Source organism: Periplaneta americana, chromosome 5 (genome assembly GCF_040183065.1).
Source record: "Periplaneta americana isolate PAMFEO1 chromosome 5, P.americana_PAMFEO1_priV1, whole genome shotgun sequence".
Lineage (NCBI taxonomy): Eukaryota > Metazoa > Arthropoda > Insecta > Blattodea > Blattidae > Periplaneta > Periplaneta americana.
The window spans coordinates 58,023,995-58,044,693 of record NC_091121.1 but is presented as its reverse complement, the minus strand read 5'-3'; the positions used below and the strand labels follow the sequence as shown (position 1 = coordinate 58,044,693).

The following is a 20,699-nucleotide window of genomic DNA, read 5'->3' as shown; positions in this document are numbered from 1 at the left end:
GACATTTGCCATCCTCTTGGGAAAAACCTCGGAAAAAACTCAAGCCAGATATTCAGGCCAAGCGGGAATGGAACCCGTGATCTAGCGCAACTCCGGATCTGCAGGCAAGCGCCTTAGCCGACTTAGCTATGCGTGTGGCTGAATTAAAGATATAATAGGCCTGTAATACAAGCACTTCTGTGAGGCCTACATCCGGTACACCTATTACAGGTCGAATTATACTTATGTTAGGCCTGTAATAGGTATGCAGGATGTATGCAAAGTGTAACAGAAATACAGTTCCTACACAAATAGAAGAAAAAAAAATGAATACAAAGATCTGGTCCTATATGTTTGGTTTATGACAGTGGCGTAGCATGGGTTCCGAAACAGGTACCAGCCCAAGAGTGTTAGTAATAATTATTCTTGAAATTAATTAGATGAAAGAATATAATTTTAACACAATTACGAATCACTTATGTCGAATTAGTGAAAGTTATATTCTTCTAATAGTCTTACCTTATCCTTTATAATAAAGATCAATTCTTCGAATTTTCTTTGCTAATACGTCATTAACATCATCCTGAAAGCTCTGTGTGGGCTGTAATTTGTGGAGCAGGGACTTCTCAATGTTCATTAAAACCAGAGATGAGAATCTGGCCTGATTCTGGGAGTTTCTCAGATGTTTTTTTATTATTTTTATAGCGCAAAATGATGGTTCACTTGCTGCACTGGTTGCCGTTATGGTTGGGATTAACTCACAAAGCTTGGGTATTTGATGGAAAACAGGGCTCAGTTGTAAAGTATGCATGCACTAATGTAATACAGTACACTGTCTTACAACATCTGTATCTGAATAATTTACCACAAGTTCACTGTTCAGAGCTGCATCGTCAAAGAACATTCCGTAATTTTTTATTAGGCATGCAAGAGCTTTTTCGGGGATTGATGTTTTATATTCATGAACATATTTTGCAGCGAGGAGACTAAAAAAGTAAACTTTGGGTTCGTCAGAAAAGCTTTCGCAAATATTCTGGCATACCGTATCGATGATCTCATTATGTGCCCATCTGTATGAGCATTTTTGTTCTTCCCCTACCATGCAGTTAATTGGAATTATTTTGGTACGTGATGAGTAGTTAGAAGAAGAGATACCTTCCAGTTTTGTCCACAGATGATCAAAATTTTCCCTCAAGTGTTGCATGTGATTTTTGAACTAGTGTATTTTATGTACTACAAAATGCAATGTCACTTGTTTTAATCTGAAGAATTTTCAGGGGAGCTTCAGAATGAGGGGAAGAAAAAAAATCCATCTTGAAAGTGAAATCGTAGTCCGTACAGCACCATCTTAGGTCTGTGTTTTAAGTTTTGAACTACATTCAAAATCATGGAAGACCTCAACGGCATATTAAAGAGGGAGATGTCAGAACGGCCTTCGTTCACATATTTTGTGAAGCATAAGAACCGTCCTTCAACATTACCGTCACTTGTGACATACTTCAGAATCGATGACATTTGATATTTCATAGTGATGTCTCGTCAAGGATTAAAGCCACAAAAGTAGGTTTTGAAATTTATTTTTTTTATTATTTCAAGAATCATTAATTCAGAGATAGCACTAACTCATTTTGTATAACAGGAGAGGAACCACGAAATGATTTTGAAGACTGTAAATTATTACGTACTTCTAGATCATTACTTGTCAACATGTTGATAACCTCAATGTATTTTCGTTTATTTGCAAATGGAGTGCTTTTCTTATGATTCCTAAATGCAAGAGTTTGGACACCAGGAAACAAACTGCGGTCAGCGCTCAGCGGCGATTAAACTCCCTACAATTTTTTTATTTCTCGTATTCCATTCTGTTTCATAATGCCTTTAAATCGCAATTTGATATTAATTTCTTAGAGCAAATTCAGCCCTTGTATTCTTGCCAAACAATTTAAGTTCTTTAAGACAGGCAGTTTGATAAATGGAATTCTTATACAATTTTTTTATATTTTTTATTAATTTGGAGAGGATATTAATAGAATAAAATTTGTTTAATAAACTAGTTCCTTGAGTCATACTACGATAAAAACCTGCATTGGTTTTACATTTAGGTTCAGATAAACGCAGAGAATTCATACTTTTAGTTCCATATTTATATATGTACCTTTCAAAGTTACTACGATTTTTGTGAAAATATTGTAATGAAATGAAATAATACATTTCTTTAATGTTGAAAACTTTGAAATGTTTAAGCAACAATTCAGTAGAGTAATATTTCTGTTTTTTAATAATTTTTTAATACTTTCTTCTGTAGTAAAATTTACGGATGAAGATTGAATTTATAAATTCCAACCCAACCTATTATACCATACATAAATATAGATTGAAATAATGCTAAATAAATTGTACATAAACAGTTAATTGACAAAATATCTCTTAGAACAACAAAGTTTTATGTTTTACGTAATTTATTAGAAATATAATGAATATGATTATTCCATTTTAAATGATTATTAATAATTATATCTAAGTATTTAACCTCATTAACTTCATTAATAACTGAACAATTTCGGTTTATATCGTAACAGTCAAAATTATGCATTTTAAATTTTAGTATAATTGAAATTGGTTTATTACTTTATTATTTAAAGAAAATGGGATAGCTATTGTTTCATCTTGATTAATTCCATTGGATTTAAATCGAACCATCTTTTTTATTAATTTCAAGCCGCAATTTGCATTATAATAAGCATCAGTCCAAGTTTTTCCACTGAAAAGTTAGAGTATCATCAGCATACAAATATAAATCACCTTCATATTCTTTAAGGTCTATCATCAAAAGGTCAATTATATATATTAAAAATAAAATTGGTCCAAGGACTGTTCCTTGCGGAACTCCTGTTTTAATTTTAATAAATTCAATTAATTCATTATCAATTTTAGTAGCTTGAATTCTGTCATTTAGATAAGATTTTAATAAATTAAAAGCATTACTTTTAATTCCAACACAGTTTAATTTCTCTTATAATAAATGATGGCTTACAGTATCAAAAGCTTTTCTGATATCCAGAAATATACCAACACACTTAAAACCTTGATCAACTACCTTAATAATTTTTTGAGTAACATTGGAAATAGCATTCTCTGTACTATAGTTTTTCCTAAATCCGAAATGGTTTCACTTAATATATTCTGCTTATTTATTCTATTTTTAATTCATTTTTCAAATAATTCAGAAAAACAAGAAAGCAAAGATATAGGTCTATAATTATCTATTAAGTGAATTCAGTTAACGGATAATAATTATAAAATATTAGAATTATTTTCTGTATTAAATTCGATAGAAATTAATCATCTAAATAATTTGAAATCAGTATTTTAATACTTTTCTTATATTCAATGCCATTGAGATATTTTAACGTGTATTACATTTTTAAATGGTTTGTTTAGGCCTATAAGTTAGACTGAGCTATTCGTATTTTAAGTTATGGTGTCTTAAAGAATCATTATAGTATATTTCGAGAAATATAAATTATTTCTTAAAATGTGGAAGTTTCATAAATAGTTCCGCACTAGGTTACCTAAATGCAATATAATATGAGCAGATTTTCAAGATTTGCATTATATATATATATATAAATAATTTTTTTTCAGTGCCTTGTATATTAACATTAATGTATATTAAGTCACATGGACGTCTTTTTAAAAGGAAAGGTAAAATATTGTTTGAACAAATTGAGTAAGGAAAAAGAAGTACATATTTCACTATGAGGTATCGGCATAGCTCAGATGGCAGACGAGTTTGGGTTATAATCGGGAGCTGCGGTCGTGCGTGTATTCCATTCGCGTTTAGGCTGCTTATCTGATTTGGTTTTTCCCGAGATTTTGCTCAATCCTAAGTTGAATTTCAGGTATTCTATGACGAATCCTCGGCCTCATGATGGCAAAGTACGATATCGTTATCTACAATAATTCTATAGACAGTAAGTGATCTAGTATTTGGTATATCGTTATTAAATAACCAACAGAAAGAAATACCCTACAGTAAACCTCTTATTAATGGAAACGCAGTCCAACTTACAAACTGCATAAGTTGCTATCAATTTGTGTCTCTGTGCATACAAGAACTTGAAGGTACTGAAATTGAGTTTCATCAAGTTAAAGAAAAAATATATGGAATAATTCTATATTACAATTAGTCGATAATTAGATGGTAAAGTTGATATTGCAATCGAGTGGAATCTGTTTGTAGAAGTACTTCCAAAAATTTAATTACTGTCTGACTCCAATTGAGTCGGTCATTTGTAAAACCTCACGAGTCACAGAAAGTAAGTTTTGAGAAAAGTAGAAAAACTCTATATATTTAATGAATTTTATGTTGTGAAATTTCTAGAGACGGACCATAAATTAGTATGCTGTATTAAGAGAGCATTGTATATTCAATATTTGATTTCATATAATCTGTAAATTCTTGGACTCGTGTTGTTTTTATCAAGTACACAAAATAACTCCTGTATCCCAATACTATATTTGTTGCAGAGTGAAATATATTATTATACAGATCTCAATTAATTTATATTGTTATTTTAAATTCAAATTCAAAATGGTTAATATCATTCCCAAGTTAAATTAAAAATATCATAACCGGCTTAAAAAGAGCTTTCAGGGTATTCACTTTTAAAGGAATGTATCGCACTGTTTAATGGAAATGTAGGCTCATGAGTACTCGCATATCTTCAGTTGACAATAAGTAAATAACATAGGCTTAAATTGCATATTTTTTCTACAAAAAATATAAGAAATGCATACAAAAATGTTTAGTAATGATCGAGCTCACGTTGTTTCGATTTAAATGTGGAACGTTGGCCTCTGTCTACTTTGAATAGTTGGTAAAAATGATAAGTAAACAATCCTTAAACAATTATTACCATTACACAAACTAGTAACGCCATCTGTACTTACAGATTGTAATCATAAGTAGCTTGCTAGACAAGTCCCAACTGGTCTGATATGGCAGAAAGGCACTAATACACAACCAAACACAACCAATGTAAAATCACTTGACGAATGCCAGCTTATTCATGAATAATCTCATACTCAATATGAAATCAAAATCTTTCTACTAGTCACAACAAACTTAACCTTACTGACTTATAAAAACCTCTTATGATTCCTGGTAGGCCAGTCTCGAAACCAACTCAACAATGGTCTCTCTTCAAAACTCACGCCTCCATAATCACACAGCATACTTCACCACATCTCGGTTACGTTTCTGCCTGTAGTAAGTCACAAACCCCGTTCGATCCCAGACTACATCAGTCCACGTCCCTCCCGAACTGGGTTATCCGTGATCCCAACACCAACACACAGCTCTCCACAGCTGTCGTCCAACCTTACAGTACTCCACGAGAGTCTCCCCCCAAACTGAATCGTGTCGAGTGTCTCCCCCGGGAAAACCGACGCTAATTAATAATTAATGCAGAAATGGCCAATGGGATTCAAAGTTCATGTCACGTGGTAACATAAATTCGCTCCTTATACGTGAGAAATAAGAGACCAAGAATGGCGGAAAGAAAACAAGCTATCTATAAAAAGAAAGAATGACCTAAAATGTCGGAATAGGAAGCCATCTATGAAAAGTAAGGGTTACTTATAATAAAAAAAGAATATAACAAGAATAAAGAAAAAAAAAAGAAAAGAAAGAAAGGAAGATAGTGTGCCGAAACTAAAACGGCACAAATGATGCATATATTCCTAGCGGTAACTTCATTTTCGTAAAAATGTGAGCTTATATGGTTTTACAAATGATCGATTCAGTTAGAGTAGCGGAATAATGTAAAATTTTCGGAAATGAACTTTTAAAACCAGTACGCATTGTAAAAAATGACTTTAATATTGGAAATGAAGATACTCACTAATAGATGAAATGGAAAATCCAGAATTGTGGAGAAAACGTAAGATTGAAGAGATTGACGTAAGACTCACGTAGTTGGGGAACCTCTGCGTGGGCCAGGTACAGTGTGACAGCCAGCAGGATCAGCCTCATGGTGGTGTAGTACTGTACAGAACAGCCACCAGCACCCAGCCTCTGTATACATTTATAGGAAATGAATTCCTTGTCCTTCTCATGACCTTGCAGTTAGTGCACTCTTAATGAATTAAGAAACTTGTTTCGCATTTCATTTTAATGCAAGCTTTATGGAACTCCATGTATTATTGAAGTTGTATGGCATTAGAACAGGTTTAACTAGTTGTTATTCATTATTTCTGTTGAGTACTTTAACATATGTTTTGCGTTGTGAATCATGCTTAGAGCCCGAAGTTCTACGTAATAGTAAATCCTAAAAATATGTACATACATATGTATCTGAAAACGTTAAAATATGTACTAAATATGTAATATCTAATTTGGAGAGGGAGTTAAAAATGGTCATTTACTAAAAAAAAATATTTTTATTTTAAATAAAGAAAAATAAGATGATTAATTTCATAAAAATTACACATTTATATGTCATACTGATATAGTTTTCAGTGTGATTCTAAAGTTAATGAAGACATGTAGCACAATGTTACAGAAGCTATTTACCAATATTTTCAGGAACTAAGTTCTGTTGGCGATTGGCTATTATGTTCTTATACAGGGCAAACGTACCCTGGTCATCGCACGAGGTTACTGTGCATATTTAAACAAAAGAATGTGTCTTCTGTTGGGAACCGCTTTCCTCCGCTGAGGATCTGGCTTACAGTAAATAAACTGGCGTAATTACTATTTCTCTGAAGGACTGCTTATCATCGTTGTTCCTGCAACAACTCTTATGTGCAAAATATACAATTTTTCAGTTGGAGGAAAAAACACATTATTTAATTCATCCTATGGGAACCGTACATAGGGAATTGTGAATTCTTACATTTTCGAAAGAAACAAATATAATTACATATAGGAGATTTTATTAATTTCTGTATCACTATTTTAATTATATAATAGAGAAAGAATTTGAAAATCGATAAATATGTCACAAAGGAGTTATTGGAGGAACAACGACGTTATACTTTTCTCACTACTTGTTTATTGCAGTTCCACATACAGGGAATTTTAGAATTCTGTAAGGTACATTGCCAAGTAGAGGTAGTGAAGCGAATATGGGAATAAAAGTAAAGCTGCTGTCCATTATATCAAAATATACCTTCTCCAGTTACAGGAAAAGATATTCGCACCTTTGTACTTGTCTTACTAACACCAGATAACAAAAGACAAAGATAAAAGTTTAGCTGCCTTCAGGCGGTGCGGTGGAGTGCCATGAGGTTGTTATGTAGAGAGAGACCTCTCAATCATCTGGTTTTTTTCCAGAATTGTACAAGCAAACTGGAAGACAAAGTAATTAGCAGGAAAGTACCAGGTTATGCCTGATTCATTGTCGTGTTCTGAACGCTGAATTATGTATCTCACTTTGTACTGAAAACTTCGAGTTTAAAATTGTATAAATGTTTTTATAATATTTTGTATGCTAAATATTAAAAGTTTTCTTTACTACGTGTTTCATTAAAATACATTTGGGATGAATGTTAATTTTATATAGCAAATACGGCAACCTGGCAGGGCTTCTATCAGAATAGTGTTCACAGTAGGTACACGGTGCTTAGACGCTGTAAATCGGTTTTAATACTGAACGCATACCTGTTTAAGACTTAATATAGAAATAACAGCATTGAAAATAGGCCCTGCAAAAATTATGTCCCATAATTATTAAATTTTTACCATTAATTAATATCATTAATTGTTATTTAATTTCAATATTTATTTTTGGTACTGTTTACTAAACTGTATTTAGGTCATTGACTAGAATCTTACCCCTCGCACGGTTATACAAGTGATGTAACGCTGGAATATTGTTTGTTATATCCCCGCCCTCTCCACAGCTGTGGAAAGTACCAAGTCGTGTTCAGCCTTAAAGGGTACACTCACATATATTATAGTGTTTGGGAAGCAAAGATAGGTTGCAGGAGAAAATACTATTCCTAATCATGTATAGTCTACCGGCGTGGCGAATACCTTACTACAATAATACCGGACACCTAGCAGTTTTGCGTGCGAACGACGCTGGTGCTGCTACCTACCTGCCGGTGTGGAGATACTCGCGAAACAAGCTGTATTTAACTGCAATGAATATTGTGCTGTGTTAAAATGTCAGGGTGTATGTGTGCTGTTTATAATTGTAACAATTGCAGCATTACAAATTGCTCCAAATCGTACTTTCGATTTCCGACAGTTCATACAACGTGAGCCAACAACATTCTTTACTAGGCCTAATTCCTTCGTCTTTGTGTTGATAGGAAAATACAAATTAGTTTTTTATTTAGATCTAATAAATGAGTAGAAGTTAAAATGTATTGTATTTTAAGTTTTTATCAAATTAAGTTTTATTGTTGTCCAGATGCCTTTACTAATTATTACAAGCATCAGATTACTATCAATTTTATCTTTGCAGTTGACGGCAATGCGTATATAAAACATTACTGTAAATTCATTCCTAATATCAGATTGATTTTGTCTCGGTAAACCAAAGAAAAAAATGTAACAATTAATTACGGAAAGTAATATGAAGTATGCTACAGTATATTTCTGATAATATGCAGCTTTGATATAATATAATAATTTTACATTAATATTATTCAACATTTCTTAAGTGTATCATATATAATTCCACATTAGTAACTCACGTTTTAAACAATAGTCCGAATCTCGCTATGTTAATATTTGTATATGTGGACGTAATTCCATCCCTCTCCGCTAGATGTCAGGTCCGCGATATTTCGCACTCACGCCAAAGCTGCTAGGATACAGCTGTCCGGTATTATTATAGTAAGGTATTTGGGCATAGTTTACACATCTCAAAAACAAATGTTACAAAATTGAAATTTTGCGTGAACTGTTCTTATGTTAATGTAAGAATTTCAAGCAATTTTACAAAAATTATAAATAATAGAGTAATTTATAATAATAATAATAATAATAATAATAATAATAATAATAGTAATAATAATTAGAACTATAATAATAGGCCTAATAATAATAATAATAACAATAATAATACTAAATTGAACAATTATTTTCCAACATAACCAATACCAAAATCACTATTATAATAGTATCTTTTTAACATTACCTTATTAAAGATTGACATTAAAAATCAAGCTCCATACATAATTTATTTTTAAAATATGTACACTTGTACTATTATATGCAAATTTAAAAGTATTTCTTTCACATTATGTGTAATAGTGAGTAAAAATAACTGTGCACAGTTAAAGTTTTTATGTACTCTTAAAACTCACTGAAACAAGATGTAGAATTTAACGCTTCGTTGATTATGACCGGTTTAGACTGCCATGAATTTGTGATCATGAATAAAACAGGCTGCCATTCCATTGATACTTATTTCTTAGTGGTTCTGAGTTTAGACGGTTATGAAATTGTGATCTAATAACTTGTTCAACTTGAAATATTTTTTAAAATGTAAATTTGTGGTGTCGTAGAAAAAAACATTGTATGATACACTTTAGTAAAGGTATTTTTTTGGCCCGCATGTGTTTGTGAAAGTAGTCTTCGCCTTGTTTCATGAACTTTACACTCGTGCCAAAAAGAGAACACATTTATGAAGTTGTATCATGGATATTTTGTTAAGGAATAAATGGACTGCGACGTTTGGTTTCAATGCAATAAGGGTTTATGCCATTAATTGGACGACTTTACGGAATGGGATTGTATTAGTCAGTTATTTGAAAATTAATTAATTTAATAAAGAAATCATTAATGTTACAAGTGTTCATTTGACCCTAGAATATAGAAAAACACAAAAAGGAAAGGAAAAATACTTCTTACTATAGTGTTAAAAGATCAGTTCGATCAAAGATCAAAGGGATACAAAGTAGCCCATTTGTACCTTAACAAAAAGTGTTTTAAAACGGTTCTGTATTCGATTTCAAAATATTCTGTCTAATATAGAGACATAATTTGTACGAAGTGATTATTTCCGAATGAATGTTATGTAGTTCCAATTTTCTATAGTACTCGTATGAAAAGATGTAGAGCATGTTTTAAGGATGGAGTAGTATTATTTAATTGTTGAGAACGATGGAAAGAAACGGTCGTCCTAAGAAAAAAGGGTCGAAGTTAGAGTCGTGCATAACCGGTCTATCTTTATAGGAAATTTACTTTTCCTAATTAAAAAGGCGTTAGCTTGAAATTCTTAGGAAAATATTTAGGGCTAAGAGGGATGAAGTTACAGGAGAATGGAGAAAGTTATACAACGCAGAACTGCACGCATTGTATTCTTTACCTGACATAATTAGGAACATTAAATCCAGACGTTTGAGATGGACTGGGCATGTAGCATGTATGGGCGAATCCAGAAATGCATATAGAGTGTTAGTTGGGAGACCGGACTGAAAAAGATCTTTGGGAGGCCGAGATATATATGAGTCATTCCACGTCAAATCGCACAAATTTAGCCTGGAATTGACTTTAATGTCTCCGATTTAGATAAAACAAATTTTACACATTCTATGGATTGAAAAAATAAATACGGGTTTTATTATTGTTGTCTATATCGATTATTGTAGTAGATATGTGTTATCAAACGTTCTGAAATAGGTCGCGCATCATTATTGTTAAACGTGATTATCTCCACTAATAATCATCACAGAGATTTGCTCTTTGTCTCAATTTGAAGGTGACAGTACACACTTTATTGTTCGCATAATAATATAAAAATATAAGTTTGTTAACTTTGTTTTAAAAAACATTTAAATGTATAAAAATATGTTTTAATGGCAGTGACTTACTTTAAAATTACAGAAAAAAATCCTTAAATACCTTGAAATTATTTTAACCGCCCTTAAAAAAAATCAGAACTCTACTTCGAGCCGTTGAAGAATAATTAAATGATTCACCAAGCCGCGCGTCTTGAGTCGCGGGCTGCATAAGTACTGTTGCAAGATGATGTGCAGGTGCAGCTCCGGATGAGAGTCGTGTGACCACTTTACACTGTTCCACGGTCAGAATATCACTCTTTTACGTAATTTACATAACACAGTACTGTATTTAAATATTGTTTTTGTAAAATGTACACTTGTGAAAATAAGTACAGTTTACACAACACTGGGCTTTTAAAACTAATCAACTACAACCAATATCAATTCTATTTAATGTCCACCACTTTGCTCTCACTTTGAAGGGAATAGTTCTTTATCATGGCCTGAGATTTTGTCAGTGGAACAAAATAATGAAGTTGTAAGGTACCTCGCACCACTTTTGCTTGTTGGTACCTTGAGTAGAAAATATTGCTATGTTTTTTTTGTGTTCACTAATGGTAAAAAATGTAAAAGCAATATTAGAAATGTTTTTCTCAGCCCAGTTATACAGTTTCCTTGGTGTTACAATAGGATCTATACCAGGTTGAAGACTAGCTTTCATAGCAAGCCGCTTAACGGTACCGCCAATGCCATCACAAGGCCCTTTTCCATGTGATGTAGCAAAAAAATGCCACTCAGCACAAATCCCAAACTAATCTTCGTGGTGATATTTATTTTTAAAGTTATTTCTTACTCGAAATCAATCTGAAACCAACGTAGTTCTATGTAAAATATAATAGATTGTACGTATATTTTTTTGCGTTTTTAAAGTAAGCTGTTATAAAAAAAACATTAAGTTATGTTTAAAAAGTGACCCTCTAAAACAACCCCATTTGTATTTCAACTTATACTTAAAAGAATTAATATAAAAGTTCATTTCTTCCCATTTCAGATGGCACCAACACTCAACGTCTATGATGCATAGAATCTTTAACAATGAGCATTTTCATACTGCGTCGTGGATGAATTTGTCATATAATTAAAAGAGTATAAATTGTAAAATTTTAAAGTATGATCCCAAAAAAATTACAGACCAGTTATTTTGATCTGCACAACATATTTTAGAAGATTTAAGCAAATACTATATGGTCACGTTTCGTATACAGGTGTTTGATTTGACATGCACACAACACAACACAATACCTACTTCGAAAGACTTAGGACTTATTGTTAGATAAATTAAAGGGAATCTGCTAAGTGTTGAAGGGACATTAAGTGCTTTTAGAACTAGAGGTTACCTGTTTATTTACGTAAAGTAATACCGCACCACTGATAATGTATTATTCACTCTCGCTGCTGCTGTCGCAGCTGAATGCTCCGGCGCGCGGTCTCACTCAATCCAACCCGAACACACCATCAGTAAATTATTTGCACAGCGACTTCTGATTCGAATAGAGTTGTAAAACCAACGCAGTTCTACGTAAAACATTTCAAAGAATATAATGATATTTTTTTCCCTTTTTAGAAGTAAGTCCCTGATATATGAAAACGTATTTAAAAAATATAACCCCCTAAAAGGGGCCCATTTTATATTTTGATTGAACACAAAAAATTAGTATATAATACTGCAATTATTGCTCTTTAAAATGATATAAATACGAAATTTCTACGATTTATAGAACCTTCAGTATAACCACTTTCATAATACGTTGCATCCAAATTTACGGAAAATGTAACATTTAATAAATGACTAAATAATTGTGTCAGCCCGAAAAAATTACACATGGGTTATTTAATTTCATCAATAGAATATATAAAAAAATTGGAGCAAATATTAAATTGTCATGTTTCGTAGGTGTTCGATTTGACATGGAATGACTCATATGGGAGAATAATATTAAAATGGATTCGATTGAGGCGGGATATGGTTGTTGAGACTGGATTAATCTTACTCAGGATGGGTACCGACGGCGGGCTTATGTGAGGGCGGCAATGAACCTCCGGGTTCCTTAAACGCCATAAGTAAGTACAGTGCACCCGTGCTTCAGCCGGGGACTTACCGATGTGCAGTCAAATGGTCTATCCTAATAATGTAAATATTTATTCGTGTAGATACCTGTAAGTTGCAATATTTTCAAATTGATTCCTGTGGGTTGGTGTGAGTTCTAATAATGTATATATTTATTCGTGTAGATACCTTGAGGCCTAATATTTTACATATTGGTTTGTGTAGGTATGTGTAAGCCCTAATGATACGTGTAGATGTGTATGGGTCCTAATATTTTACAGATTTATTAGTGTAGGTTCCTGTGAGGTCTAACATTTTTTACACTAATTCGTGAATGTACATGTGAGCCCTAATACTTCACGAATTTATTTGTGTAGGAACCTGTGGGACCTGATATTTTACAGACTCATTAGTGTGGATTCCTGCGAGTCGTAATATTTTACAGATTGATTCTTGTAGGTACATGTGAGCTCTGATATTTTTGTCTGAAATTTTTGTTTCGGAGCTCAGTTCGTTAAAAAGTAGTCCCTCCGTCCCAAATTGTGATATAGATAGTTCAAACAGTGGGTTTAGTGCGCTTGCGTAACCTATTTCCTATTACAAAATGACATTATGTGCAGTATCGTACGAGACTTCCACTGTTCCGACGTTACCATTAGCAGACTGTTGAAGAGAAGACAAGAATCATATTTACATAGCTACATATGAGCAGGAGGCAAATGGTTACTAGGAGTGGTATTCGGGTTGAAGACAAGAGTTCATCAATCCATGTAGGTTGGGGAAGAACCACAAAAAACAATTGACAAGTGAATGCAGTAGTGCCATTGTGCAGTTCCTGGTGCAATACAAAGAAGGGGAAGGTTTCAGAGAGGTGCTATTAAGAAAGCAGCTGATAAGTTTCTAGTAACATTACTGACTATATCCTGAATTTGGCACCGAGCTAAATAACGTATGATAAAGGCAGGTTGTGCACTGAGAAGAGAGGAAATTATGGTCGCAAACGCGAAGGCTATGCTATAGAACTGAGTAAAATAAAAGACATTACACAAACGTGGGATAATTCGATATTTGATATGTGCTATTGAAATGCTAAAAGCACCTCTATTTCGGTATCTCAAAGAGGGAAAAACAATCAAAAGGGTTTCATCCACACTAAAACCTCTTCTGACGGAAGATAACAAACTCGAACATCTATCATTACGTTTGTCTATGATGGAAGATAATAGTTAATTCAGGACTATGTCCAATTATGTGCATATTGATGAGAAGTGGTTCTATTGTACTAAGATTCATCATTAATATTACCTCATGATAGTTGAGGAGCCTCCACAACGGCAATGCAACAACAAGAGATTCATTCCTAAAATCATGGTTATGGCGACAGTGGGAAGACCTATGTGGGACTCGTACAAAAATCAGTGGTTTAATGTCCGAATAGGCATCTGACCATTTATTGACAAAAAGAAAGGGAAAAAATGCAGTAAGAATCGACTACATGACACTCCTGTCATATATCCTAAAACATCATTGGCAAAAAATGCTTGTGCAAAACTTTATTCCACCTATCAAGCAACAATGTCCAGCAAGTTGTAAGAAGAAGACGATCATAATTCAGCAGGACAATGCAAAACCCCATTCTCCTGACCAAGATCCAGAAATTATATTGGCGGCCAATAGAAATGGTTCAAATATTGTCCTGAAGAGGCGGCCACCCAACAGCCCTGACTTCAATGTTTTGAACTTTTGATTTTTAATAAATGCAGTCTCTGCAACATCAGAAAAATCCAAGAACAACATAAGAATATACTGACTGCGCTGTCGAAGTCTTCAACGTCCTGACGAAAGACAAACTGATTGATGTGTTTCTCACTTTGCAGCAATGCATGGATTACTCCATGATGAAAGAAGGAAGTAATGCATACAAACTGCCTCGTATGGGGAAAAACAAATAAAGAAGGTCAGGAACATTTCCCGATACACTTGAATGCACTCAAGAGGCTGTAAAAGTGGCACAATCAGCTTTATTGAAGTGAAAATACACCACAATGTAACTTGCTCAAAGGCACCGTTGTGGTTCAGTCGACTAAGGCGCTTGCCTGCGGGTCTGAAGTTGCGCTCGGGCGCGGGTTCGATTCTCGCTTGGGCTGATTACCTGGTTGGGTTTTTTCCGAGGTTTTCGCCAACCTTAAGGTGAATGCCAGGTAATCTATGGCGAATCCTCAGCCTCATCTCGCTATCGCCATACTCATCGACGCTAAATATCCTAGTAGTTGATACAGCATTGTTCAATAACCAACTAAAAAAACTTGCCCTACCTAATATTAATAAAGTATTGCTTTCAATTTACTTAATTATGGAGTGAACATATTTATTTGTGCATGTTACTTATGGATGTTTTAAATATATGGGAGATGTTATTTGATTTATTATTTTATGGAGAGAAACTATTTGTGATTGATACTTACATATTTTTGTTAAGGTAAAGTTCTAAGACATTATTGATAGCGATCTTATCAATATTTAAAGTGTGAGTAATTATATTGCAACATACTGTGTATCACAATATAATATTGTAATATCCATACCATATTTTGGAATCAAATAAATGAGGGATATCTGTACCATAATTTGGGACGCAGGGAGTATTATACAGAGGATAGGGATAAACTTGAGTTTGAGGATATGTCTGTTTTGTATTATATAGAGATGAATAAATATTTGTACTGAAATGAATACAGTTGCGTTTATTGTGTGTTTTTATGAAGACACGAAATGTTGGACTGAACCACGCGATCCGATTTAGAGTATATCACTCTGATACGTTATATTTCAGCAAAAAATGTATTAATTCTTGTGCTAAAATTGCTATTTTTAATTCCCTCATTTAATTTGTTCAAAAATATACAAAATCCTTCAGGAGGAATCACTGCACATGGATAATGGAGAGAAGGGGAAGTACGCCAAAAACCACTTTTTTAATAACAGTCCACTGCAGAACGTGTACTGTATTTTAATGAAAACGTATGTTTTACAGTATCAGAATATTTTGTCGTGTATGTCAGTTAGTTGTTGGGAAAGTAAATTATTTTGAGAGAAATATGAGCAAAGAAAATAGACGTCACAATAAAAGGTAATAAAATGTGAAAGGAAAGTAATTTATAAAATATACGCTGATGCAGGGCTGAATTAAAGATGCTGGACGAGGAATACAGAAAGTGAGTTGTGAGCCATGCTAGGAAGCATATACACAGAAAGAGCATCATCACCCGAGGATATTTAGTAAGAACTGGAGTGTCCTGGGTTCAATTTCAGGTGAAAACGAGATTTGTAAACTTCTAGAAATGCAACGGCCTCCACTGGGCCTTTACTACTGGTCAAAGTAGAACAGAGCATGATATGCATTACACTACTACCTCAGTAGTATGAAACTTCCTAGTTCTATTGACTCTGGATGATGTGCGTGTAACTATTATCTCCTGACTCCAAACTGCATAATTGATATCAAAGAGCCTGCAGTGAAAAAAAATTGTCTTACCGAGATGCTTGTCGCCGTTGAAGAGATTGTCGAGGTTGACATACATCCTCTTTGGGTCCGGGTGGACCGTCGCTGAATTCAACATTATGTGGTCTACTCCATTAATCTTCTGGATCTTGGAATTGTTTCGGACCATGCATTTTGTATCGACTGTTGGAGGAAAAAGTGCTTATCTATATATAAATCTTTATATATATATACACTGCTTAGGATTTAAAAAATCTATATAAACTAAAAGAAATTGTTCTAGTACAATGAATGTTATTAAACCAAAAACTCTCAAAGGAAGGATTAACATATTGGAACAACTTGGCATATAGAAAATAGCCTTAATATTATTTTATGGCAGCGATTGTGGTCCTGTAAATGCTTTCTCTTCAGTCACTTTAAATTTAAAATTATATTGTATTGGGATCATTTCACACACAAGGAGCCTTCAGAGTGAGAGAAAGCATATATATATATATATATATATATATATATATATATATATTTTCGTCGGTTTCTTGGTAAAAGTGACGTAGTCTAAAATGCAAAATTGTTGGAAAAAGGCATTCAAAGGTTTAATGATCCATCCGAAGATAACTTTACTTTTTTAGGTGTCAGTAATTAGTTATTTTGAAGGTAAATGTGCTTATTAGTTTAATATAGAATTAGGTATTAAATTTTCATAATTCTTGGAACCTTAAATGTGACATGGTCACTTTTACCAAGAAACCTACTATATATATATATATATATATATATATATATATATATATATATATATAGTAGGTAAACTATATATATATATATATATATATATATAGTAGGTAAACTATATATATATATGTATATATATATATATATATATATATATAAGACGCATTATGAAATTGCAAATTTAATATATTAACCCGGTAAGGCAGGGGTTGCCAACCCGTATATCGCGACACACTGGTGTGTCGCGCAGCTCTATGGAGTGTGTTGCAAAATTTTGGGATTGGAAAATAAATTTTATGCCATTCAGAAAATATCTTTACAACATGTTTTTTATTTGCAACGAAGACTTTGGTATGGTACATTTTGTTTTGGGACATTTTACCAATGAAATGTGAACACCTGCAGCAATGCTCAGTTCAGTTTTTCAACCATAAGACCACTCTGTGCAACCAACCAAGCGTAGACTTCACATTAATTTAAAGTTGAGAGATTTCAGAAACGATAATAAAAATGTTTTATCGGACATCCAGCATAGATTGTTTGGGATATTTCACACATACCTTTGTTTTTTTCTAATGTCACTTAAGTTGCTGCTTGTTCTTTTAGAATTTTCTATTACGTGTTAGCATCAACCTGTCTACAACACTGGATGTCCGACAGTACGTAGAAGTTATGTGTGCTTTGTTTCTAGCGGAACGCGCTGGAACAGCGTTCCATCACCTTTTTGTTGCATTTTTATTGTGGAACCGAAATACGATGTTTTTAATATAATTTTTCTTTGAATTCCGCTTAGATCTTGAAAGTATTGTTGGACGAAAAGGAGGTTAAAAACAACAAAATTCCTGTGCAGTGAACAGTAAATATCTCCCGTCCGTTATAAAATATTCTCCACAGTGTTTCACCACCTTTTTCTCAGAAGAAAAGTGCTGGTTATTGTTATTATTAGCTATTATTATTATTATTATTATTATTATTATTATTATTATTATTATTATTAGTAATAGAATCAAATAAGATTGTCCCAATATCGTGGTCGTTCAGTAAAGTGTGTCGTCAGTCAAAAAAGGTTGGGAACCATTGCACTAAGGGATCCTCTTTATGCATACAGACAATCCCATGTACAAGAGTATGTCCGTGGGCACTAAGCTGCTGACTTTACGTAAAATATCTAGCGGTATTTTTCCTTTGATGATGAAACATGGGAATGAAATTTAAAAATCAATTTCAGATAAATATTTACTAAATGGAAGGCGAATTAGTGCCTGTAAATGCCTATTTTAAATTTTATTACCCACTTTGTTTATAATATCTATTTTTATGTGGCTGAAAGGTCAGAATTACGAAAGAAATCTTGTAATTTATGAATTTCATATATCTGTTGTTATTATTATTATTATTATTATTATTATTATTATTATTATTATTATTATTATTATTATTATTATTATTATTATTATTATTATTATTATTATTATTATTATTATTATTATTATTATTGGAGGAGCAGTACTAATGTAATTGTTAGTTGAAGGAATATAGTGGACAGTAAGAAATGTTGTTTAGCGACAGTCAGCTTTTGGTTGCTTTGCTTCCATAGTAAAACCTCGAGATTGCGTTTGAGGAAATTGTAATTTATTCTTTTTATACCGTAGCTAACAACTGTTATGCATATGTTATTTACAAAATATAAGAACACTTGTAGATTTAAGAGTCGTCAGCAGACGCACAGACTGTAAGATTAGGAAAAAATTGTACTTAGGAGCTTTTTGGAGTAAGCAGAGTTTTGTAGAATAATGTTTCATGAGTGATTATTTTAGCAGTAAATTAATTTCTACTGTGTACAGTAGTCGCTGTTAAATAGTTTACATTATAATTGTACAGGAGCCTGTATTATTCCAGGGCAAAGAAATATATTGTCGCCCTCCTCCAAATAAGATATATACAGGATTTATTTTAATTTTGACTTTTTGAACTTGCTCAAAAATAATGCAATTTTTTTTTGGAAAACTGAAATATATTAACTAATACTGAGTTGTTGGCAATAAAACCATTAACTCTTACACACAGAGGGTTTAGAGGAAAGAGATGGACATCATTGAAGATAATTCTGATCCATTTCTTCCAGAAGGCAGCATAATGGAGAAAGTAGTGAAGAAAAAATTGCAATTTTGTTCAACTGTTTCGGCAGACAGTCATGCCCTGTGAGTAATGGAAAGTTGCAACTTGTTTTTCTTTGATACCCAGGAATTATATTTTGTTGTAAATAGTGACACTCTCATCTTTTTATGTGAAATTTCCTGAAATGGTAAAATATTATATAGGGTGAGTCAGGTGTAAAGTACATGTTTTGTGGGGTCATAATATTGGCCACTCTGGACAAAAAAGTGTATATAATTGCAACTATTGTAGACAGCTAATGCATTGCTGATCTGAGCATTTCTTTACTTGAGCACAAGCATGTAAAATGCGAGCGAGAAGTTCCTCCCTTGTTTCCACTTTGCGCTTGTAGATTTCTATCTGAAACCAACTCCCCAAACAGTAATCCAATGACGTAAGGTCGGGTGACCTCGGTTTCCAAGAAATGATTCCACCGCCCAGGATGCGTTTCATTGATCCTACTACAACCTAATATCGTTTTGGTTGCGTCTGCATGTGAGTGGTGATAAAGGATATGAGACTGATGCGTATAGCCTGAACCAACGAATCGTCTTACTCCTATCTCACGCCTGACAAATATTATTTCCATCCAACTTACACAGCGCCGTCTAGATTATTTGGATGTTGTTCTGCGTAATGCTATATACGAGATCTCAATTGAATGATGCTATGTCTCTGAAATTCAAGAATTGGTAGTTATTCGTATTGATATGCTATGTGTGAACAATCTTTTTGTAGAAATATGGAGTATCTGCTTTGATTTGTTTCCATTAGATTGATTAACAAATTCATGTAGTTATCTTTAAACGCTCTTGTTTTCTTGTCTGAAAAAGTTTCATAGACACTATGCAATAAGGTTCTAAAGGGGCAAAAACAGTGCCCAATTACTTTTTGGTAGATAGCGTATTATGCATTATGCCTTCAATATTAAATGACCGCTCAGCGCTCCTGTCGCCACTGTCGTAAACAAACTTCATAGACGATTACGTAGCGGGGACACTAAGGTGATCAAAGTATTCGTGGTGGGAGAATGATTCGTCTAATAAACGCCAGTCTATTTACAATGGACGGTTAATATATAAAATTTCTGAGATGAACCACGTGTTGTATCAATGAATTTTATGTAAGAAACATAATAATGAAAAATCATTGTATCTGATATTTGTTAATTCTTCATTGTCTGTTAATTCTTCCAATAATTTCTTAGTAAGTTAAAAAATATTATTTGCATTCCCAGACGAATTGACTTCAAAACTCATTGATCAGGATCTGTCAAATAGTTCTGAAGGAATCACTGTACACAGAAGGTATTTAAAAAACTACACTTTTTTGGTTAGGCGTCACGGTGGTCTAGTTGCTAGAGTGCTGTACTTACAATCCTTTGAACCCGGGTTCGATCTCCGGTTTACTCACGATTTATAACTTGTGGTGGGCAAGCCCGTTGTTTAGGAACGAGTAGCACAGCGGTTTTATCGG

The 20,699-nt window shown here is 33.2% G+C and overlaps 1 protein-coding gene across 1 annotated transcript in view; it reads right to left on the bottom strand.

The window, feature by feature from the left end:
- LOC138700492 (protein takeout-like) overlaps nt 1-6,026 on the bottom strand; it is a 40,225-nt gene extending 34,199 nt beyond the window's left edge. Inside the window, exon 1 of the mRNA XM_069827097.1 lies at nt 5,956-6,026. Coding sequence (XP_069683198.1) covers nt 5,956-6,016 — 61 coding nt within the window. The 5' untranslated portion in view covers nt 6,017-6,026. The remainder of the gene's footprint in view (nt 1-5,955) is intronic.
- Between the last annotated feature and the right edge of the window lie 14,673 nt (nt 6,027-20,699).